Raw genomic sequence first — 25427 nt, 5'->3', positions numbered from 1 at the left:
TACAAACCAGGCATGCTGTTGCCATGCTATTTCTTTAACTTCTGCTTTGTCTCATTTCATGTGACTGCCCTGTCCGACTTTGACTGATCTAGACATGCTGTTGCTATGCCAGTTTATTCTTTTACTTTTACTTTGTCTCATTTAATGTAAATTTCCAGACAGTCAGTCTCTTGCAGTTTGACCTAGTGGCTTTCTAGGACAACTTTAAAGCTCTAAACCTTTACAAATTCAAACAAATTCGATTTCACTTCACTGGCAAAATCAAATATAAATTTCTCTCCTGACAGCGATCCACGTCCGACAAGCTATGCTTTTTAGTGGATCACTATTTTCCATAATCGAATTTATTTTCCGCTCGCCCACGAAGTATTTATACAGTGTTTTCCTAAATATTGTACATGTTATATGTTGTTCTATAATATGTCTCGTATATACGTGTATATTACATGAATCTTATGCAAACGTTTGAACAATATTTCATCACATGTATACTTTGTACTATGTTTTTTGATTTTCGATGATTGGAAATAAACTATGATTGAATTGAAAAAAAAAAGGAAGAATCTAGTGCATATGGATAAGCAACCATGCAGTAAGCCGACGACTTGATGATGAAATTGCCTCAGGGCACAGCCGCTGCAGTCAGGGGAATCGAATCAGGGACCTCATGATTGATAATACCTGGTCTTATCTACTGAACCACAAGAGCTCCTCATAAACTTGTGCGATATGATAAGCTAGGTAGGATTATGTAGTGTAATAAATGCCGAGACGCAATGTGTCTTTTGATATTGTAGATACTTCTTGTATTCTCTAATTCACCACTTTTAAAGAGTTCTATTCATGGCTCTACTAAATTTCCAGACTGATGTGAGATCAGATTGTAAGATTAAGCATAGGGGAAGGCGGGGTAATTTTAGCATAGGAGTAAGTTGAGCCACCGTCCCTAGGCCAATAAAGTCAGACATTGAACTGGTGCCATCTATTGATGGCCTGTATCATAACCCCTCACCCAGCCATTTTACTTTCTAGATTGAAACACAAGCTAGTGGGTCAGAGGGGAAAATGTGATTTTCAGCAATAAAAGTAAAAACGTGTAAACCAGGTATAAAGTGCCCTCTTTTTCCTTATGCATCATAGAGATAATGTGGATATAAGAAGACAATTGGTAGTCCTTGTCCTTGTCTTTTTTCTTGCCAAAGCTTTTACACAATTGATATAAATGATTTGTGTATTCATGCAAGATTTCTCATAAAAGTCAAACAGGGGAAAGGTCAGCCATGGCTGAATTTGCCCCATTGGGTCTGACCAAACTTGCCACATACATTATGAAGCAATTCACATGCCTTTGTGGTTAAAAGACCTATTTAAGAAAAGCAATTCTGAAATTAAGTTTAAATGAAGTTTAAGTTCCCCATAACTATGTTTGGCACACAGCAGCTAGTGATAGCAAACTGACAAGGAGATATGCCTTTTCGTTTTCATTTTAATCCTGATGAAAAGCTTTGATATTTCAACTTAAACCAAAGGGCCCCAATGCACTGGCATTCCCACCTTTTGATACTTTTCCCCCTTTTACCCTACATTTTTTTTCACTTCTCGTGGATTCATATCATCGAAGTTTTAATATTTCATAATTGATTTTTGTCTTTCAGAAGCACATGAAAAACTACAAGCAAAAGACAACGCGAATACATTTTCCTCGTGATGTAATGGAGAGAGCAGCAAATGCTTTTGCTTGCGGACAGAGTGTGCGGAGTGCTGCCAATGAATTTAGTGTCACTGATATCAGTAACTCTATTTGAAAAGAAATATATTGTGGCTTGAAAAAAAAAAGGAAGTTGAATTGAGGGGACTATGCTGCCTATATTATAGAGTTTATGATCTCTGTGACCTGTAGGGTACTTAGTATAACCAAGACAGATTACTCTCATTATAATAAACAAATCTCTCTCGTTTTTGAAAAAAACATTGCGTAACAAGATCTGATATAAAAAAATGATTTTCTTGGCCCAAACACTCATTCTTTTTTGGATTTTTCTGTCTTTTCTGCTTTTTTTTTTCTGGATTATCAATTTGATATAACGAATGTAACTTTGCCACGGCCGAGGAGTTTTTCGCAACAAGAGTGCATTGTATAACCGTCGTATAACCATATGAATATCAATCTGAATTTGTTCAGATATCAATTTTTTATGGTTACACACAATGATTATTTTGTCAAATTTATAGTTAAATGTTTTGCTTCAAACAAGACAATGGCCTGTACTTCACTTATGTTTATATAGGGCAATATGTCGAAATAATTTCTGGTATATTTTTTGCTTTACTGTTACCTAAAACCTTGCCAGCTTTATTGATAACCATGAACACATATTCCACAAGGATATTATCTTTCATACAGCTGTAGCTGGAAAAGGACACTAGCTTTGCTGAGGTTTTTGATACCCCGGTAAGTGGCCCACAATTTGTTTAATAGGACCTGAAACTCTGACAAGTACGTAGATTTGATGACTTTTCTTCTATTTTACAAAGTTTATATATATACATATATATATATATATATATATATATATATATTTTTTTTTTTTGCTTTGAGAGGATGGCCGCAGTGACTTTGTTGTGCTCACAACTGACAATAAGTACGTGTATTAGCCTATTGTGAATACATGTAATTTTTTTTGCTGTTGTTGCACTTTACAACATTAAAAACTTGGAAGTGAAATAATGGTTTTGTACTTGAGTCATCTTTACCTGGGTCAGTGATCAACTTACCCCGTGTGACACAACTTACCCCAGAGGGTAGATCAACTTCCCCCTTAAATGGGGCAAGTTGAGCCATTTGACCTCTATTTTTTCAAAGGTCATACTGAATTTTTGAGTGACAGTTAGTGAGTAATAACTATCTAAAAATGTGTATTAGTAATTTAACAAGCAGCAAAATACTTTTTATTGCAAAATTATCAATACTTTCAGTCAAAACGTGCTAAAAGCAAAAAAAAAAAAAGGCTTAACTTACCCCATATTTCCCTACTATAACATCAACAAACTACTGATTCATCAGTATCGACACGTCATTTGATGTTTGTTTTTTTAATAACTCAGGCATTGGTCCATCAGAGAGGTAAAAGGCCATTCATTTTCTTGTTTCTCGCCAATGTTTTTGCAAGTCCTTCCCAGAAGAGCATTTGCTGGTATCTTTCTTCCATCCATTGGAAGTAGGGCTTATTCTTACTAAGGAACAGTCGTACCAGATAGGGAAGCCGGTTGTCCGGAATGTCCTCGCGAAAGACCATGACGACGCTTTCTAGTTGGACGTCGTTCATGTGCGCCACGGCCATTTGGAGTGTCATTAGGTAGTTGGCATCGTTGATGGATGCATTGCTAACGATTACAAGGTTCTTGAAGCTATTCTCAATAACACTATTGATGGCGTCATAGCGCGTACCCCCCAGGGGCAAATCGTCGTCGCCGCACACGATCCTGTCGCGAAGGAAGTCTGGAAGATGCTCCTGGACAGCATCCAGAAACTCCTCAAGTACCCAGTTGTCATCGTCTTCCGGGTAGATAATATTGAGATCGTAACGGTAATCCTGGTGCTCGCGTGCGTCCACCAACTCGTAGTATCCAATGATAAGAAGCCTCAAATGAAAACACTTGTAGTTCAGCCACCATCGGTTTCTCCAAGCCAAAACTGAGCCAGTAATGAAAAATATGATCAGCACACTTGCAGAAATGTAAACGGTCAGGTTTGGTCCACAGACGTCGTCAGGGTAAAATTCTAAAACTGATTTTCCCACAAATTTTGAGATAGACTGAGCTGAGCAAACAGTGGTCCGGGGATTTTCCAATGTCAGACTACCTTGACTAAGGAAACCTCTAAACCAAGCGAGGTTGCAAGTGCACGAAAGTTGATTCTGAGATATGTCAAAATATTTCATCGGAAGGAAGGTGTCGTCTTCTACGCCATTGAAAGCGTTTTGATATAAAGAGACCATGAACAATTTCTCATTTTGCCTGAAGAGGTCCTTTGGAAGGATTCCACTGAGTTTATTTGTACTCAAATGCAAGAAACGCAGAGATTTTGAATACCGGAAGTGATCAAAAGTAACAGAAACGATATTGTTCTTATCAAGATATAACTTTTCTAGAGATGACAAATTGGCGAACAATTGCGTGGGAAGGCTTGTAATTCCACATTTTGTAAGATGTAGTTGCCTCAAACGGAAGAGACCGTCGAATGTATTTGGAAACAGAGTGCCGAGCGGGTTTCTTTTTAAGAAAAGTATCTCAAGGTAAGATAGTGAAGCCAGTACTGGACCAGTATTTATAACCAGTTTGTCTCGGGTCATGGCAGCAGAGCTCAAATCGAGTTTGCGAATTAAGTGAGTTCAGTCCGTCAAATGATGTGCTTCCTATTGCAAAGTTGTTATAGGATAAATCAAGGAATGACAACCGTTGAAGATATTTGAAGGGGACTGCTAATTGTTCTAGGAGTCCTAGACTTCTTAGATATAAGCTTTCTAAATTTTCCAAGCCGGTGAAACCGCTATACAACATTGTGCGAATAGGATTTGACCTTAGGATGAGACATTTCAAGTTGGACAGAAATGAAAATTCACCGGAATTCAAAGAAAATATACGATTTTTGGATAGGTCTAATTTTGTCAGAGACGCAACTCGAAAGAAACTTTTTATATAGGAATCTCCTCAATTCTATTCGCTGATAAATTCAACAAAGTCAGAACTTGGAGTTTCGCAGAAAGCTGAAAATCCAAGTACATGAAGTTATTTTCGGACAATACCAGGTTATGTAGATTTGGAACATGTTGCAGCACTGGTTCTGCGATAGTTGTCAAGAAATTCTGGCTTTAAATAGGTCCAGTGTTTGCAGCAATCCAAGGCCCTCAAATGAACGATTTTGTAAACTTCTTATCCTACATGATCTAAGGCTTAATGACAGTAATCCATTCAATCCATTAAACAATCCTTCTGAAAGAAACGATACTCTGTTCCCAGAGATAGATAGGTTTACGAGAGGAGGAATTTGGAGAGTGCTGTTGATTTGGAAGCCGCGGATGCGGACAATCGTGCCGCAAAGTACATGCAGATATTCCAGTGAATCCATCCCAAGAAATGAATTGAACGTGACATTTTTTATATTATTACTGTCAAGTTCCAGCCCCCTTACATTCTTCAAACGCCGAAATGCGCCGTACGGAACATGAGTGATGTTTTTAGACATTTTAAGTAGGGAAATATTTGCTTTTGTAAGCGGCGTAAAGTCATTGACATTAATTCTTGTGATGTTATTCCTCGTTAGGTAAAATTTGTTGATCGTTGTAAGAAGACGTCCCGTGAAGCGAAATTGATTCCTGCAATTTGCATTAAAGCTCAAGTTTGGCTTAGAGCGGAGCTGGTTTAGTGCGCTGAGGGGAATTGTAGAGAAATTGTTATGGGAAAAATCAATAAAATGAATATTCGGATTCATCGAAAATATGTATGCATCCATGTGGATGAGATGATTGTAACCTAGGATTAGTTCTTCTAGGCGCCGAAGGGGATAAAAAGCTTCCTTCGCGATATGTTTTAGCTCGTTTCTTAAGAGTTTCAATGTTGTTACTGCAGTCACATCAACGAATGACTTATTGGAGAGGATTTCAAATTTGTTTAGAGTCAGATCAAGAATTGTTATGTCCGGCGGTAGATAAGATGGAACTTCCCGAAGGCCGCGATTACCGCACCTTGCCACTAACTTCTGGCCTTCGGACCGAACCGTGCAGGGATGCCTGGATGAATGCAAGGGATCCCTGACTCGCCGGGTTACAGAGGCAGGGGAGAAGAATTGCGATGAATCCCGCAAGAAATATGAAAACCATGACGACGACTTGTTGACCGAGGCCTGTGGCGTGTCGTTATGTTGTTGCGGATCGTGTAATACGAGACAACGAATCGTTGACGCCTTTTTTTTCGTAACGTTATTTTCGCTACTCCGCCTGAAACAACGCAATAAAGAATAAAAGATGACATTGGAAAGAAGAGAAAACAACATCTTTTCCGCAAACTTTAACCCTCCAGAATCATGATAGATTAAGGTACATTAGTGCACAGAAAAATGTTACTACTAGAATAACAAGATGGTTGTATGTCATACTGAATTCAAAATATTTTGGTACAAAAACATGGAAAATGTAAATGCTTTGCTCATATTATGTGGTATTCATTATGCGCATATTTAGTGATTATGTTGGAACGGTGAAAAATAAGCTTGAACTTGCAGTTGAACTTTGACTCTCTCCAAAAAGCGTGGAAAAACATGGAATTTATAATTACAAAAACTTCTTCTCAGTTTTTCGATCATGATGAAATTTCGGTAATTTTTCAACTTTATATTAACCTTAGTGATCACAGAAAAAACTTAAAGCGAGGTGGAATCGATTGCTTCGTACAGCTGATTTCTATGTTGACAGGCACTTTCAATGAACATGTGGTTGAAAAAAAAGAGGATGTATTATTCAGTATCTATGAAACTAAGATGACGGAATAAATGTCCTATTTTGATAAAGAACATTGTCTTGAATGTGTATCTGTCACACTATTTTTACCTATGATTTTAGAATGTAAATTCTATAGTATACAATGTTGAGGTTGGCTTGAAATATGAGAAAAATTTACAAAGCAATTTGACACAAGTTGCACAGGAAATAAGTTCTGTCAATCATGACACTACAGTACGGAATATTTAGATACTTGTATTATGCGTGGCTGTATTTTTATTCCTTTTTTACGTGAAATCCTGACAGCAGAGTGACCTAGTAAAAATTGTTAGAAACACACACACACACACACACACACACACACACACACACACACACACTAATGTATAAAAATTGACATTCAAAAAGATCGACAAATGGACCCCTATATTCATCATATGAATATACTTGTTTGGAACAAATTTAGCGGGCCGGGGGAGGGGGGATCCTCACAACCAGACTGGTAAAATGCCAATTCGTCTTGTGTAGAACAAATATTTGCTTTTCCAAATTCAACAAATTCTTCCGTTGAGATGTTTTCATTGCAACTGATTGACAAATTGCCCTACATCGACGTAAATAAGCACTGACTTGATCAGTGTTTTAGTAGTAGCCATGATAAAATATCATGGGCGTACATACTCAAGCAGGATTCGAACCTACGACCTCCTGATCACCGGACAGGCGTCATCTCCACTAGACCACCGAGCTCTCGCTCGACGGAAGAATTTGTTGACTTTGAATAACAAAGCAGTACCCGCTGCATGCTATAAGGATTAGAACCAACACTTGCTGTCGGGCGAAAGCTCGGTGGTCTAGTGGAGATGACGCCTGTCCGGTGATCAGGAGGTCGTAGGTTCGAATCCTGCTCGAGTATGTACGCCCATGATATTTTATCATGGCTACTACTAAAACACTGATCAAGTCAGTGCTTATTTACGTCGATGTAGGGCAATTTGTCAATCAGTTGCAATGAAAACATCTCGACGGAAGAATTTGTTGAATTTGAATAACAAAGCAGTACCCGCTGCATGCTATAAGGATTAGAACCAACACTTGCTGTCGGGCGAAAGCTCGGTGGTCTAGTGGAGATGACGCCTGTCCGGTGATCAGGAGGTCGTAGGTTCGAATCCTGCTCGAGTATGTACGCCCATGATATTTTATCATGGCTACTACTAAAACACTGATCAAGTCAGTGCTTATTTACGTCGATGTAGCAAATATTTGCTTTGCTTCCATATCATAGTTGAAGCACATGCTTGCATCTTCAAACACTTCTAACAAAACTGTTCTTCATTGACAAGCTATCAAGTTGAACTCTTGTAATAAATTAAATGGTTGACTTCAGATACAGTCACATAACCCATCAGTTCAAGCGAGTGGGTATACAGCTCGTATGCTTTCTCTATTAGAATCACTGAAAATGATCATAGAGCAATTCCGCGTCATGTTAAAAGTTTTTTTTTTTCAATTTTTGGTGTCGGAACCGCTGGATGAGGAGACTTCTAGAGGTTATGACGGATGAGTGGACAACAATATGAAGAAAATACATAGTATGAAGAGAATTCCACAAAAATTAATTTTTCATGAAAATTACACATTCCGTCAACTTGATACTGACATACGTTAAGTGTAGCAATAATCTCCCTGCTCTCTGAAAGCGATTAGTCAAGTGCTCTTTCATTATGCTAGAAAAGTGATTTTAGTGGAATTTTCTTTATTATTTTCTTTATATTGTTGTCCACTCATACGTTTTATGTAAAAACCTCTAGTAGTCTCCTCATCCAGCGGTTCCAACACCAAGCTTTAAGAATTCATAACTTTTGCATCGATAATGTCCGATTTTCCTCAAACTTTAACTGATGCTGTTCTTTTAATGTTGCCACTTTCACTCTATCCACATTGCTCTTTCGGGTTTGTGTTCCCTTTAAGGTTGTGTAACAAATAGACAAATGTCAAATCAAGAAACAGGTAATGGCCAAAGCATATCCACAGTTAATGAATTGTAACTTTACACATGTTTCAAAGAAACTCTTTTCATCTATATCATCCATGTACTGGAATTAGGTGTCATGACCTTAACAGCTCCCATTTGCCCAATCACGAATCTTAAGTCTTCAATCTTCACGAAACATTCGGCCAATAACGACGTTTAGTGTTGAAAGCATTTCAGTTTAAATAAAGTAAATGTATCATAAAAAGGATCACAAAGGATTTTTCAAATGCCGAAAATGTTACAACTGTGGACAAAAAATTAAAATCTTTTTTTCAAGAGTTTTATGATGGAGTACACATATATTCACATGGTAAGCAATAAGGAAATAATTAATCTAAAATATTGTATATAAGGTGGAAAAATATTTTTCTGGGGTGTATGTAGATTAAGTACTGTAGATTATGTAGATTTTTTGAAAATCTAGTTCTAAAGATTTATGAAATTTATGAATATGCAGGCATTATGTACGTAAATCTTACGTACACACACACACACACGCACATGAAATAAAAAAAATAACATCAATTGAGCTGATACATTCCTGATACAAAGGCCACCTGAAGCAATAATCATACCCCAAACATGGAAAAAAGTGTTTAAATTATACCATGAGAAAAGTGCAATCTAGGTAATAACTTGGGTATTTCTATACTGTGTCTCTATAGGAAATCTACCCACAAATATTTATTTCCCATCATGATACTATGCCAAAACTGTTTTTTTTTCTCCGAGAGACGTACATCCTGTCTTAAATTTATCAAATGGGGAGGACGACTTAACATTTACTACATTTTTGACAAGTCTCAAAGGGCAATTACCTTCTGGTTTCACGCTGAGTATTGAAGCTTTGAAGAGGTTGTTCCCATGATACCGGATTCCAAGATATAGGAGCTGATTTCAGTGAAATATGATATTCCTTTCACTTTTATCATACACCTCTGTAAACCTGGCTCGATGAAGCATGGTCAGCTATAACGCTAGTCTCTTCATAGCTCCCCAATGATCAGTTCTTTCGACATGCCGTTAATATTATGTCCCATCGCACCGACGATACGGTATGGTAATGTTAGAGTGAGCAAGGAGCATATAATCAACTCCTTTGTTGTACTGGACGTCAATTTCCTCTAGATGCTGTTGAAATTCATTATTTTTCACAACCAGGGCCGGAGCACATCGAAAGCGATAGCACAAATAATTTTCAATTGATGCAATGTCATAAAGACGATGGTGTGGACATTTAGAAAACAACTCACGAGTATCATATGCAGAATAATGTTTGAAATGCTATATCAACAACATACCCGTATGCACATTATGTCCGTTGTGTATCGGAAAGATGTGATTATGGGTTGAATCAGTTTAGTTGCAATTACATGTACTTCCCTTTCGTCTTTACACTGTACTTCATGTATATATATATATATATATATATATATATATATATATATATATACAGCTTGTCCTTGTCACCATATCGTTTGTGAATTTGAAGAGTTTATGAAATCATTTCCTTTAATTTCTATGCAAGCACATTACGAAACTTGTTATGAAAATACGGTCATGTTCACAGAGTAGTCGAAGAAAAACAGTGAAATGTATGTTATTGTAATCATTTGTGTAAACTTCAAAGCACGGATCAACTTTTGCATTCACACACACACACACACACACACACACACACACACACACAAATCTGATGTCAACACTGAAGAGTATACCAACACAACGTCACATCTGTCAATCTACCACTTTACTAGCCAATTATCATAACTGGAAAACAATGAACATTACAGCCCTTTTGCAATTACTTAAAACTCTCAAGTTTGTTTGTTTGCTTGTTTTATTTCCGTCATGAACATACATACAGATATAAAAGACAACATAAGGTACAAGGAAAATGATACATCATGCATAAAATGAAACATACATACAGGTATAGCAAATGAATAGTGTGACACATCATCGATATACAAAAAGAATAGAATGTAGGATCATAGAAAGATAACGGCTGGATAGCCCATAATCAGCCACACTTTTCAATAATTCCCAAGTGTAAGATAAAGCATACAATCTTTATATTTTCTGATTATATTAGTGAGTGTGTATTTCATATGACATCATCTATTACCATACGTACCTTATTTTTGCTGGGAAACGAATACAAAGACGAGTCAGCAACTCATACTGATGTATAAACTTTTAATCAGTTCATTTCATACACTTCAAGTGTAATAGGCATATCTAATAACTTAATAGGGAATGGTTATAGAGTAAAGAGGTGGACTGTACAGTATCGCAATTTTGTATGAAATATTCAAAGAACAGCAAGACTTTTTTTATCTTATTCTAACAATGACAGTGATAGCAACATCATATACGTCAACTTGACGTAAACACGAAAGTCATTATCACCAAATGAAAATGAACATTCATTTTTGTTTTCTAACATTGATTTACTAAAAAAATATATAGAAATCATGCTAGTGAAACATTCGAAATGCACGTAAAAAATGTTTTGACATTTTTTTGAATGATTTCGAACATCCTCATTTGGGCATTTAAAGTGGAATCATGTAACAGGTTTCGTTAAAAAGCAACGGAGCAAGATAAGAAACATATAGATTGGTATAGGACCACTATCGGAACATTTTTATCACAGTTGGGTATGGGAATCTATAACTGGATTTTTTTTTTTGTATTTTTGTTTTTATTGAAAACTATAACATATGCCATGAAACAAAGTACATACCATACCTGTGAAAGTATGATGCTCGATGGAGCATAAATGAACACACAACCAAGACAACATAATACAATACAATACAATACAATACAATACAATACAATACAATACAATACAACACAACACAACGAAAATGTCTCCCTGCATATACAGTGGAGTCCCGCCATAACAAGAGCCATGGAAATAAATATTATTACGTTCTATAAAATAATAATTACATGTATTGAAATTACACAATAACAGGGAGAAGCATTCGCAATAATTTGAGATAACGGCCCGGTGCCACTTTTGAAAGAAAAAAGAATCAAATACAGATTTGTCGACTAAGGTAAGCTCCCCACCAATCTCTCTAACATAATAACAAGGGCAAATGCCCCATCCTTCACTCCAAAAACACTAAAACGACTCTGCCTAGGTGGAGCTCCACTGCATATTACCCATGTCTGCACAAAATTAGAATTAAAATAACTTTCCTTTACTGATTAATCACTGTGGTACATGTACGTAGGGGAAGAGGAATCAAACAATTATATAAATGAAAGTGTCCATTTTTTAGATTGAGAGCCCAATTTACCCCTTTTCTCAGCTATGTTTTCTCAGCTATTTATATTCATTCTTTTTTGTTTCATTCGAACAAAAGACATAAAGGATAGAACATCTAAATCTACCTGCTAAAATTTGCAGCGAATTATATAATATTTCATACATAAGAATAATCTATAACTTGAAAATTGTTTAACGTTTTCAGCATATTGGTGGTATCACTAGCAACGACACATGCGCATTGGAAGAGGTGGTTATGTTATCATCTTACAACTCTCCTATTGATATGTACACAACATGGCTTTAAAATTGGGTCTGTTTGTTTTGTGTTGTTTTTTTCACTGTCGATGATGTAGCATACGAAACACCTCTGTCCCCTAAAAATCACCACATTATTTCAGTAGAGTTTTCATATTCTTATGGATTTCGCTTGAAGTAACTTCATTTTGTTTAAATCTAGTTTAATTTTTTTCATAGCTCAATAGGAACCATTTGAAGTAATACCATCGTCCCCTGTGCCTGTAATATAAATGGCCCTAAAAACGTAGACCTCTCTGAGCCCTTCTTGGAAACAAAGATCACACATATCCAAACGTTTCATTAAGTCATTTTTTCTGAATTAACAAAGGGAAATTAACGGGCCTTAATCGCATGATGGAGGTATTTGGGGTCTCCTTGATATTTGCTAACTTATAATACCCTATCCTCAATCGCATTTAGTGATGGAAAATCATGATGATCATCATCATGACTACCTGTGGGACGAAGAGGCCAATCTACCTTTCCTCTGGTATGCTTGGTTAAAAAAAAAAAAACGGAAAAGAAAATAAGAGATTAACATTTTTAATATACAGTCAGACCATTATGTTATGTTACTCCCGCACGCACTGCGCACGGGGCCGCTTCGTGCGGCTGCGTGCAGGTTCGTGCGATCTCGCACGGGAGCGTATGGCTCCGTGCGCCCCTGTACGCGCCCGTGCATAGTCGTGCACCTCCGTGCGGATCTGCACGCCCCCGTGCGGATCCATACTCCCTCGCACGCTGTCGCACGGATCCGGGCGGGTCTGGCGCACGGTCCCGTGCGGGTCGGGCGCACGGACCCGTGCGGCTTTGGGGTGCGATTTCGCACGGCCCCGTGCCGCCAGTGCTTGGTTCCCGCATGATCCCATCTCACCTCCCTGGTTCCCGCAGTGCTTACACATCAGGTGTATACCGTGTGCGAGTCCATGGGCCATTCCCCGGCCGACAGTTTCAGCGCAAGCGTGAAATGAGACGATTCCCGACAATACAAGGCTTGTTACTTGCGCCAAGGAGCTTCAAACCCTTGGTTGCGCATTGCCAGTCAGTCGGCAAGCCGAAAAACCCCGTCTGGAATATCCAAGTTGTCACACGGGTGACCTCGAGTTGACCCCGCAGATCATGATCACGGAATTACGTTTTCATATGATTTTTTTTTTTTTAAAATTTGACAGGTTAAGGTTAAAACCTGAATGCAATATTGTTTACATTTTCCAAGAGCGACATGAAAGGTCATCGACTTCGGGCATGGCTAATTCATTACCGATGTCCCGGAAATAATGGGTTCACATACCCGTCTAAAATTCCCCTAAGAGACTTCTTTTTCATTGTAGGGCACTAACGAACGCATACCATGTAAAAGGAAAATTATTATCCAGCTATAAGATGATACCTAAGGTGTAACGTGATGATTAGATGGGTCAGCAGCGCGCGCCAGCTGAAATCATAAGGATATCATTCCTTTACTCTGCACGAAATCGCGAAAATATTGTACTGTTCCACATATAGAAATTGACGTGTTCCATGGAGGCTCTTTGTGTGTTATGAGCGACCCCAGCGTAACTGACATGGTCAATTATAAGCGTCTACTAGGTATGATATACTGTGCTTGTGTCTGTCGGTGGGCATTATGTACAAGTAGCCTATTGCCTCTTGCTTGGCCTCTCTCTCTCTCTCTCTCTTCTCTCTCTCTCTCAACAAGTCATGAATTCACTTTACCCATCATGCCTAATCGAACTACGACATGATTGAGGTAACCGCGCCTTTTTTTTTCTCATAGTCAAAATCAAACTAATTCTTTACATAATTTAAAAAAAAAATCTTCATATAATTTCTCAAAATACTCAAAAGATGGCCTCAGTCAAAACTTTCTACAAAGATTGCATACGGCAATCTTTACGGCCTAAACAAGTTTTTTGGAGCTATTAGTTCACCCTGTGACGATGACTTCGATTGCGTTTTGAACTTGTACCGAACTACTTTCGACACAACTATTACCTTTATTGTTCGATTGATGAACTAGTCTTTTGAATTGATAACCGACATTCGTAATCGTAAGCATACAGTAACAAAATACTGTCAATAACAGTTGGAAAATGCAAATGCTATAATGATAGCGCGAAATACACGAGTAACGATCATCTTCATACATTCTAATTCCCAAGTGATGTCGCTTCGAAAATGACACATGGTTTGACTACTGCTTCAAGCAAAGAAAAGGAAAAGGAATGGGATATACTTCTAATGATAATATCTAGCCGTACAAGGCATTCCACTGTATTTGGTAATGTCGGTTACGTTTTTGTGCGCTTTACGTACGGAAAATAAAGGCAGATTGATGCTATTAAATGCTAACACAACGCATTCAAATGATTTTTTGAAATAGACCGTGTACAATGTAATGTTTTAGTATTCGGTTTGAAAATTTAAATTTGCGAGTCCTTTATAAAGTTATATGGGTTATTACATTATCAAGCAAAAATTACAGTACTTTAAGGATTCGGATTTGCTCAGAAGATTAACAATGCTATCTTTGGCAATAGTTTGCAACAGAGACAATCCGCTTCAATAGATATACAATGTAATTCTGTTTTCATAAATAGAAAGGAAAACGTAAATAAGTCAACTTTATAACTTCAATTAGCTTTCTCACCAACTGAACTTGATTTGATCTGCCGTGTATGATATCGCTGTGTGTTCTATTAATTCTATGATATTGTTTAATTTGATATTGTTTAATTGGCACGCGTGTTTTTTTTTTATGCAGAATATTTCAGGTAAGTATAATTCATTGAAGCTAATAATGTTTGTACATATGACGTGTTCGTTGTTTTGTATTTTCATTTTTATAATATATCACGTGTCCATTATCTGATTATGACTACGAAAATATGACAACTGTTTAAATGCGGAGTATGTACTGGAACACTAATGTCTCCCACCAGTATAGACAAACTAATTATTCTAGTCGTCTATCCCCGCTTGAAATGGAAATGAAATTACACACAAAAAAAGAAAGAAAACGAAGTTCAATTTTCAGCAGATTTCAACCGTTTTGTTTAGTGCCTGATACATGTAATGGGCAAAATTCTTTAGCGCATAAGCAATCACACAACTTTTGGGAATAAAAATGTATGTCTTAATGATTGTATCTTATGGAAGAAAACTCGTCTCCTTGCCTGAATTTTAGCTTCTTCTTTTTCAAGCTTGCGGGAAAGAAATAGTTGAACATCAATCGCAATCATAAAGAGAAGCCACATCCTTAAAAATAAACACAGGAGTACTGAGACGCACTACGAAATAAAAACTGGCCTGTTATCACTATTGACAACGTATGACAATGAAATGCTTCCTTTTGTTGGGGGGGGGGGGTTATTGATTATTCTGAAGGTTCATAGATCACTCAATTTATATGGTTCGCTATTAGCTTAGGTTCGTTAAGAAAAGAAAAATAAACAGATAAATGCGTTCCTTTTCCGGTGGTTCCTTTACCCGAAAGTAATCAAGCAATCACTTATTTCAGTATAAGATTTGTGAATACAAAACGAAACGACGAAGGCCTTTAAAGTATTAATTCCGAATATAATTGTAAATATGACTATCGGTCTATACTCAACTTCTCAAATGCAGAAAGATTGCAACTGTAAATGTGGTGTTCTGTAAAAAAAAAAAATAAAAAAATGAAAATAACAATAGGTTTAAGCTACAAGTTAATGGTTCTTTATATGCTATGGTATCACAAAAGTGACCGAGAATAAGAAGCACTATAATTTTAAATTAATATGATACAATCATAATTAAAAAAAAACAACATGAAGCTGTCAAGCCTATACATCAACATTTGCTTCTGATACGTATAGTATGAATTATGTACAGCTTTGGCAAGCGCGATAAAAGCGATAAATAATGTGGACGCAACGCCTATAAGGGAAATGTGCCTAATATAGCGGGAATTCAGAATGTTACGGCTGTATACAGCTGCAGCAGAGCAGGCACGAAAACAGTCGTTGATGCTCTGCAACATTACGACCATGTGCATTATTAGAGGGTTTTTAGTACACGCAAAGAACACGATCTGAAAAGACGACTATCGTTAATTAACTTCATTAACTTTCTCTACTGATGCTGTCTTTTGAATCCCCGCCTACAATGGGTTCTCAGGTTCTATTCACTCTATTAGTCCATGGGCCAGGCCAGATATTGGTACCATCTGAGGTGGCAATACCTTTTTGGTGTCATTTTGTTTGTCGGGCAATATGCCTATCAAGCTATGATAGCATTTCCAAATGAGTAGCTTAGTCATAGTAAATGAATTTTAAACCAATTTGGTCTCGTTGTTATATCCCTCTACTTCTGAATCGAGACCAACCGCTATACAAAGAAGAGCACTGTCTTCTGTATGTTCACAGGTGTTCTGTTGTAAACGCGGTGCGCTTAGTCTTTATTCAAGGCAGCGAAGGGAATATCCAAGGGTTATGATATCCACGGCGCTTAGTCTAATATTCAAGACGGCGAAGGGAATATCCAAAGCTTATAATACAGTGTATATCCTTTTATCTAAAAACAACAACAACAACAAAGCAATTTCTCGTGAATTTTAGCGTATTTTTCAATTATTTATCATTTTCCGCTGAAAACGCTACGGTGAAAACGCTAATACCATGCCAATGTCGCTTTATTTCCATTCAACAATGAAAGATTATGCAAAAACAATGTACCGGTACACTACAATACATTGTTATTAATAATGATGTACGTGAACAGAGTGATTTTTGTTTATAACTGATGTATTTGTTGAGAGGGTGGTATAAAAACAGTATAGATAATCTCTTTTATTAGGAACTTTAGATATGATAAAGGTACATTGTTCTAGATAAAGACTAAGCGCACCGCGTGACAGCTGTGGACACCATAACCCTTTGGATATTCCCTTCGCTGCCTTGAATAAAGACTAAGCGCACCGCGTTTACAACATAACACCTGTGGACATACAGAAGGCAGTGCTCTTCTTTGTATAGCGGTTAGTTTCGATTCAGAAGTATAGGGATATAAAAACGAGACCAAATTGGTTAAAAATTCATTTATCATGACTAAGCTACTCATTTGGAAATGCTATCATAGCTTGATAAGCGTATCTATGTCCGACAAACACACTGACACCAAAAAGGTTTTGCCACCTCGAGTGGTACCAACAACCCATTTTTCGGCTCTTGGCCCATGGACTATAGGTATTGGTACTTGCTAAACGCATCTCCTTTAGTTTCCATTGACAACAACATGGGAGGAGAATGGAAGCGGTCAAGGCCCTCGCTAAAGGACGCTTGTTGTAATACGCATTGCGTGCCTTTCTTTCTTTCTACTGTTTCCTATTGTTTGTGAGTTAAAAACTTGCGGCAACTAAGTCACCGCAGCCGACACACAACGCTTACCGACTCATTCATGCGGCGGCAGCGGCACGGACACAAACGCACTTCAGTTTACATTCGGGCTGCCGTATTGGTTAGAATAGTTAATGATAGACCTGTCCTGCGATTGGGTCATTATCTTACACATCCAAGCTATCGTCGTATACGGTATCGTGCGTGCGATTGAGCGGAAACGTCGTCGCTAAGCAGGACTGTTGTATTGTTTCGTCCCGTGAAAGAAACAGGTTGTTAGCTTGAACATAGCCCGAACTTTGAGAGCGATTTTCTCCGTTATTTAGAAAATGGACTGACATCATAAGCGTAGTTAATATTCGTTTCTATGATCCATAGGGATGTCCAAATGAGTTGTATTACATATCAGTGTAAAGCTTAGAGTCTGTAGAATTCACATATAGGCATAACTACGATCTCATTTTTTGCGACTTTTGACTCATTCCGACGGAGAGCATCACGTGTGTGGCGCTCCGACAAAAGAGTCATAAGTCGCAAGGGGAGTTTTCCCGTAATGAGCCGCAAATGAAGGGGAAGCAGTGCTCGGGTCGAAATTTTTTTATACGGATTTTGATTCCTTGATGTTTTATCTGTTTGTACAGAACATTTCAGCGTGTAAAAATGAGTACAAGTGTCCCAAATCACAGTTTTTCTGAGACAATTTTTTCAGTTACATTTTTTTCGAACGCTCGCCTTTGCGTTGTGTTTCGCACCTATTGTTCTTGCCCGATTGAGACTCCACCTCCGTTTCTAGGGTGTATGCTAATGAGGCATTGCTCTTGACCCCATTGAAGACAAAACAAAGCATGGTGCGCGCGGCGGCGTCGGCGGCCAAGCGGCGAGGGCTTTAGAATTACGCAATAATAGTGAGCTGACCAAGGCTATCGATTGCATGACTAGCGAGTTTCGTTTGATACATGCCCTCCATTTCATGAAGTGGTGATTGATGTGACGCACAAATCGCGCTGAAAAAAATAATTCCAACGAACGATCACGCATAATTCCAACGACTTTATCTATGAGCTAATACAATGATCATAATAATCGAACTTGAAACCTCTTTATGCGAGTGTGTACTTTTACAACGGTTATTAATTGGCCTCATTAATGAATTCATTCAAATAATCATAACTTTCTTTCCCTGGTATGTGACTTGCTGTTTAAATTTCATCTCTGGAGATATAGTAGGGCCTATAAGTTGTCCATTACATGTATTCTCGTTTATAAAGTCGACAATTCGTGTGATAATTCGCCAAATCTATGTAATGCGTACTATTGTTTCCCTGGTTCATAAAACTTATTGCCCTATTTCTTATGATGGTTTGGGCCGTGACGGCATGGAGAGAAATCGGAAGATAAACATTATCAATGCCCAAATACAATGTAGGTCGTGTTCCCTTTTGAGGATATTCTGACTCTTGTCATCTGTGTATTTTTTAGAGGTAGGACCTATCTGAGAAAGGGACAGAAAGCTGTGTCGCTACTCAAAAGTGTGCTTCTTCATTTTGTTTTGTTTTTTAATCAGAATGTTTGTAATGATAGCTGTTTGTCGTGTATTGCGTGTAGCTGACATGTGAGAGGTCAAGTCTGCAAAGAATTTGGCTAACAGCTTTGCGAAGTAGCAGCGCTAATTGCCCATTGAATTGCGTATTCTGAGGAATTTCGAATGAAAGAACTCAGACGACACTGTTCACGCCTTGTATCCGAGTAAACCCCGCATCAATGAAGCCTTAAACAATGAATGGTAAACTTCCTGCTATCAAGGGGTGGATAAACACGCAACCGGTATTCTTTCTTCGCCATTGATAGCAGAATCAGTGACGGAATGGTGCAACAGTGTTGGAGGATCGGCATTATGTCTGCTAATTTGTAAAAGAATTTTTCAGTCCCCTTTTGTCTTCAGAACCACAGTCAGGGACGCTAAGTTACTCTATCTCCTACAAGCTGTCGTTACTATCTTAAAACGTGAATTTTATGAAAGGTTAAAAGTGATCGCGGAATCAGTTCTTCTGCGTGACACATGCAGGCTTTTATAATAGCATACCAAGCTTAAATCGTTTACCTGTATAGAAAGGGCGGGGATACACACTTATCGCAATCATCCGGATTTGAGAGTGATACACTCTACTACTTTTCTTCATCTTTCCCCCAACAAAGACCATGGTAATTCAAAACAAACAAACAAACTAACTAACTATTACAAACAAGCAGTTGCATTATATCAGAACGTATACAATTTTTTGTGTTACATGTATGTATATAGGTCATCTCTTGATGTATAGTAGGCATTTGTTGTCGTTTTTACAGCGTTTCCTAATAAATGCCTGTAGCGAAAATCCAACACAGCTTTTATCAAGGAGGGAAGGGAACTTAAATTTAAATATAACATAGTTTACAGAAATCAGACATGTAAATAAGGCAATCATATACATCCGCACGGCCGATTGTAATCTCTTACTTTGATTATCAAACATGATCGCCGGCATTTACGTGCCTTTTTCTAATTTTTTGAACTTTGCCTCATTTTCTCTTTTTTTTTAAACAACTGCTCGAAACATTTAAAAATCGTAACACAGTCTGCTATCCCACAACATAATATTCCATTTGATTCGTCACTTATTGTTGGTTGGGTGACGCCAAATGTTGGAATCTCGAGCGATGATACACGGCATTTTGTTTGTTGGTTTTCGTCTCATCGCTCAAAAGAATTTTGACTACGATTACAGAGGTATCATCTACAAGACATAACTGATGGTTTACAGAAGTGATCATCAATTCAGTAAGGATTAGTCAAGTCATGAATTCACTTTACCCATCATGTCTTTTCGAACTACGACATTGTTTGGGTAACCGCGCCTTTTTGTTCTCATAGTTCAAACTAATTCTTGACATAATCAAAACAAATAATTTTCTTTATATAATTTCTCAAAATACTCGAAAGATGGCCTAAGTCAAAACTTTCTACGAAGATTGCATACGGCAATCTTTACTAGCCTAAACAAGTTTTCTAGAGCTATCAGTTCCCCCTATGACGATGATTTCGATTGCGTTTTGAATTTGCATCGAACTACTTTCAAAACAGCTATTACCTTTATAGTTCGATTAATAAACCAGTCTTTTGAATTCATAACCAACATTCGTAATCGTAACCATATACTACTGTAACATAATACTTCATGTCAATAAAAGTTGGAAAATGCAAATGCTATGTCAGTAGCGCAAAATAAATGAGTACCGATTATCTTACATTCTAATTCCTAAGTGATGTCGCTACGAAAATGACGCATGGTTTGACGACTGCTTCTAGCAAATAAAACTAAAAAGGAATGGGACATACTTCTAATGATAGTACCACGCCGTACAATGCATTTCACTGTATTTGGTAACGTTTGGTTACGTTTCTGTGCGCTTTACTTACGGAAAATAAAAGGCAGATTGATGCTATTAACATGCTAACACACAACGCATTCAATATGTTTTTTGAAATACACCGTGTGCAATAGAATGTTTTAGTATACGTTTTGAAACTTTGAATTTGCGAGTCCTTTATAAAGTTATAAGCAGGGTTATTACATTATCAAGCAAAAATTAAAGTATTTAGGGATTAGGATTTGCGCAGAAGACTAAGTGTGCTATATATAGCGATCGTTCGCAACAGAGACAATCCTCTTCATTAGATATACAATGTAATTCTGTCTTCATGAATTGAAAGAGAAACGAAAAGTCAACTTTTTAACTTCATGTAGCTTTCTTACCAATTGAACTTGATTTGATCTGCCATGCATGATATTACTGTGTGTTCTATTAATTCTATTAAATTATTTAATCGGCGTGCTTGTTTTTTATGCAGAATATCACAAGTAAGTTTAATTCATTGAAGTTCATAATGTTTGTACATATGGCGTTTTCGCAGTTTTGTATTTTCATTTTTATAATATATCATTTGTCCATTATCTGATTCTGACCACGAAAATATGGTAACTGTTTAAATGCGGAACATGTACTGGAAAAATGTAATGTCTCCTGTCAGTATAGACAAACAAATTTCTAGTCTATCCCCGCTTTAAATGGAAATGAAAAAAAAAAACGAAGTTCGACTTTCAGTAGATTTCAACCGTTTTGTATAGTGCCTGATTCATGTAATGGACACAATTCTTTAGCACATAAGCAATCACACAACTTTCGGGAATAGATGTATGTCTTAATGATTGTATCTCATGGAAGAAAACTCGTCTCCTTGCCTGAATTTTAGCTTCTTCCCGTTCAAGCTTGCGTGAAAGAAATAGTTGAACATCAATCGCAATCATTAAGAGAGGCACATCCTTAAAAATAAGCACAGGAGTACTGTTTTCTGTATGTTCCGTAGAGCTGTAAAATGCAGCTCTATGGTATGTTTACAGGTATTCTGTTGTAAACGCGGTGCGCTTAGTCTTTATTCTAGACGGCGAAGGGAATATCCAAAGCTTATGATACAGTGTATATCCTTTTATCTAAAAACAACAACAACAACCAAAAAAAAAAAAGATTCCTCTTGAATTTTATCGTATTTTGCAATTATTTATCATTTTCCGGCAAAAACGCTCGTGTGAAAACGCTATCACCACGCCGATGTCGCTTTATTTTCATCCAACAAAAAAGGATAATGCAAAAACAATGTACCGGTACACTACAATACATTATAATGAATAATATTGTAAATAAACAGAGTGATTTTTGTTTAAAATTGATTTATTTTGTTTGGAGGGTAGTATAAAGATAGTATAGATAATCCCTTTTATGAGGAACTTCAGATATGATAACGGTACATTGGTCCAGATAAAGACTAAGGCCCACCGCGTGACAACTGTGGACATCATAACCCTTTGGATATTCCCTTCGCTGCCTTGAATAAAGACTAAGCGCATCGCGTTTACAACAGAACACCTGTGGACATACGGAAGACAGTGCTCTCCTTTGTATAGCGGTTAGTTTCGATTCAGAAGTATAGGGATATAAAAACGAGACCAAATTGGTTTTTTAAAAAAAATCATTTTTTAATGACTAAGCTACTCATTTAGAAATGCTATCATAGCTTGATAAGCATATCTCTGCCCGACAAACAAACTGACACCAAAAAGGTTTTGCCACCTCAGGTGGTACCAACAACCCATTTTTCGGGTCTTGGCCCATACATGGACTATAAATTGAAGTGTGTTCATGCTACATTTGAAGGGATAGCATATAGCGAAGGGAAAACAAACCTGAATGGCCATCTTCAGGAAGCTACTTTTTGTTGGCGATTATGAATTACTTAACTATGAAAGTGAAAGAAAAACATACAGAAAAACGGCTTCAAAATCTTTGCATAATGTGCCATCATTTATAATCAAGTTTCCATTACTTTTCTTTTATGATACATTTCCTTCGATTAGTGCTCCTTTATTCTTTCTCATTGCATTTCATCACTTTCCTTTCCAGCTATCCACTTCATTCCCGCCTACAAACGTATACAGATATTTTGCCCGTATATACAATCTAAAAAGATATTGCCATAACATAGATAGGCAAACCTGACCGGATGTAACATTACATTTCGATTGCTAAAGTGTGATCGGATTACCATCCATCAAAAAGAATTTAGAAGACCATCATATTTCTCCCCCCCCCCCACACCCTCTTTGATCTCTCTCCCTCTCTTTCCAGTTATCCAATTCTTTGATTGAATAGTATCATTAGTGAAGATCACTTTGCCTGTATTATATATATATGTATATATATATATATATATATATATAATATATATACATTCTTCAAACAACATTTAGAAGACCAACCTATTTTTCTCCCTCTCTCTTTCTCTCCCTTTCAATCTTTCTTCTTATCGCATAGATTCCAGTGTTTCGCCTGAAGACCGGAAGACCTCATAAATGTTCTATCAAATATACAAATTCCACAAAACAATAGTCTTTCCGGTTAGTGATGAGTTTTCATCATAATTATATTATAACAAATAACTTCTGTCTTATCACTATGTGAAATCTTATTTCATGTGATTCGTAATGAGCAGTACTTCTTGGCAGTAGAGTTTTAAGTCAATTATAACATTGTACATACAGTTGGCAGCATTTAACTCCCTACTGTTGAATCACAAATGTGCTCGTTGATCTCTTTTATTTATCCCATGGAAACCTTAAGTCATATCTGTAGGCAGACATAATGGATAATTCCAGAAAGCAAACTTCTTATACAAAAAAAAAAGAAACTTCTGTGTGGATGGCAGGTACCGCAATAGCATGGATTTTTCAGATTTAGTAATTATAAGTTGTCAAAGAAAGCAAGAAAGATGCAATGATTTATTTGAATATTGAAAATCCCATCAGGCTCTTGTCAACATTATGAAAGGGATAATTGCTGAAACAAAACCGAGAAATAAACTCAAATGAAAGATTGGTCTGCGAAACTCAACTTCGATGTTGTTTGAAGTTTTTTTTTTCCTTTCTCTCATACTTATGAATGACAGTCTGATTATGTCATTTAAAGATCGTTCAAATAATCTACTTGGCCAACAAACCAAATAGAGGATATTCTGTATAACATTCATGCAACGCAAGAGCCGATGGTCATTGCCTTTATGGGGTCCTATTTATTCATCATAGGCTGCGTTTATCAACTTTCCCCAGTTTAAACGACTTTCGAAAGCCCTTTCGATAGCCCTTTAGATAGCCCTTTCCATAGCCCTTTCGAAAGCCCTTTCCATAGCCCTTTCGAAAGCCCTGTCTACTCCCTGTACTATTGATGTGCCGCTTGTTTTCGTCGGCTGCGTTTATCAACTTTCGATAGCCCATTCCATAGCCCTTTCCATAGCCCTTTCGAGAGCCCTTTCCAAAGCCCTGACTGCCTGTACTATTAATGTGCCGCTTGTTTTCTAAGAAGGGACGGCGAAAAGTAATTACCATCATAAAGACATATCTTCCTTTGAGAGTGAGGAGTCACGATACAATGCCACATGAATCAATTGTCTTCCTGTCTGTGAGGCAGCTCCAGTTTAGCACATACGTCAAATATTTCTGAGTAGCGGCATGAGACATGGGATCAAAGGGAATGAGACTGTTGTTACTTTATTTCTCAAACCTTGTTGGTGAGAGAAACACCTCCTTGTTCCAAGCATATGCGTGCATTACACACATCTGTATGTATACACCTGTGTACACGTACTCGTGTGCACTTTACGTGGCGCGCGTCTTTTCAGAAACTGGAAACGCATGGTTGCGCAACCGCAGTATAGGGCGACCTAAAGGGCTTTCAAAACAGCTTTGCGTTTATCAACTTCGAAAGGCTTTTACAAACAGGTTTCTGATTACCTGTTTAGGAAACCTGTTTGGATCGTCACAAATTTCGGGCTTTCGGAAAAGGCTTTCCTAAAGGGCTTTCAAAACAGCTTTGCGTTTATCAACTCGTGAAAATTCCTTGAAAGCTGTTTGGATAACCTGTTTCTGCCGAGAAAGGAGAGCTGATAAACGCACCCTTTCGTAAAAGGCTTTCCTAAAGGGCTATCAAAACAGCTTTGCGTTTATCAACTCGTAAAAATTCCTTGAAAGCTGTTTGGATAACCTGTTTCTGCCGAGAAAAGGAGTTGATAAACGCACCCATGGTGAAACATAGCCTAACATATGCGAATGTTTTACGCAAGAATACTTTGAATAGACCAGGTGGCCAGAGTATCAGGTTACATTGTACCTCATTGAATAGACAGGATGTTGATATAAAGACATTCCTGGACGCGCTCGTAGAAAAGTCGGGGATTATGAGCATAATAGAGAAGTTCAAAGGCCGATTACAGACGGTCTCTTTTTTCTGCACCGGTCCATAGAATGCATTTGCCTTCGTAGAAAGCGCTCCAAATTTGCGAAGGGTGA

General features: G+C 37.5%; 1 protein-coding gene across 1 annotated transcript; it reads right to left on the bottom strand.

Annotated features, from left to right (window-relative positions):
• Positions 1–3116: 3116 nt before the first annotated feature.
• Positions 3117–4784, bottom strand: LOC139738540 (toll-like receptor 13). Its single transcript, XM_071649162.1, has 2 exons — positions 4725–4784; positions 3117–3815 (listed from the first exon to the last, which is right to left on the bottom strand). The coding sequence occupies exons 1-2, from the start codon at positions 4782–4784 to the stop codon at positions 3117–3119; spliced, it is 759 nt and encodes a 252-aa protein (XP_071505263.1).
• Positions 4785–25427: the final 20643 nt, after the last annotated feature.

Source organism: Diadema antillarum, unplaced genomic scaffold (assembly GCF_040938485.1).
Source record: "Diadema antillarum isolate AM-2024a unplaced genomic scaffold, OU_Dant_1.0 seq00000754_RagTag, whole genome shotgun sequence".
Classification (NCBI taxonomy): domain Eukaryota; kingdom Metazoa; phylum Echinodermata; class Echinoidea; order Diadematoida; family Diadematidae; genus Diadema; species Diadema antillarum.
This window is presented reverse-complemented; position numbering and strand designations above follow the sequence as displayed.

What these genes read in the sequence shown, in the direction of transcription:
- LOC139738540 (XM_071649162.1), bottom strand. Translation starts at nt 4,784, where the DNA reads ATGTACTTGGATTTTCAGCTTTCTGCGAAACTCCAAGTTCTGACTTTG. An exon ending in TGACTTTGTTGAATTTATCA is followed by an intron (nt 3,816 to 4,724) that starts GCGAATAGAATT and finishes TGCTCAGCTCAG; the next exon opens with TCTATCTCAAAATTTGTGGG.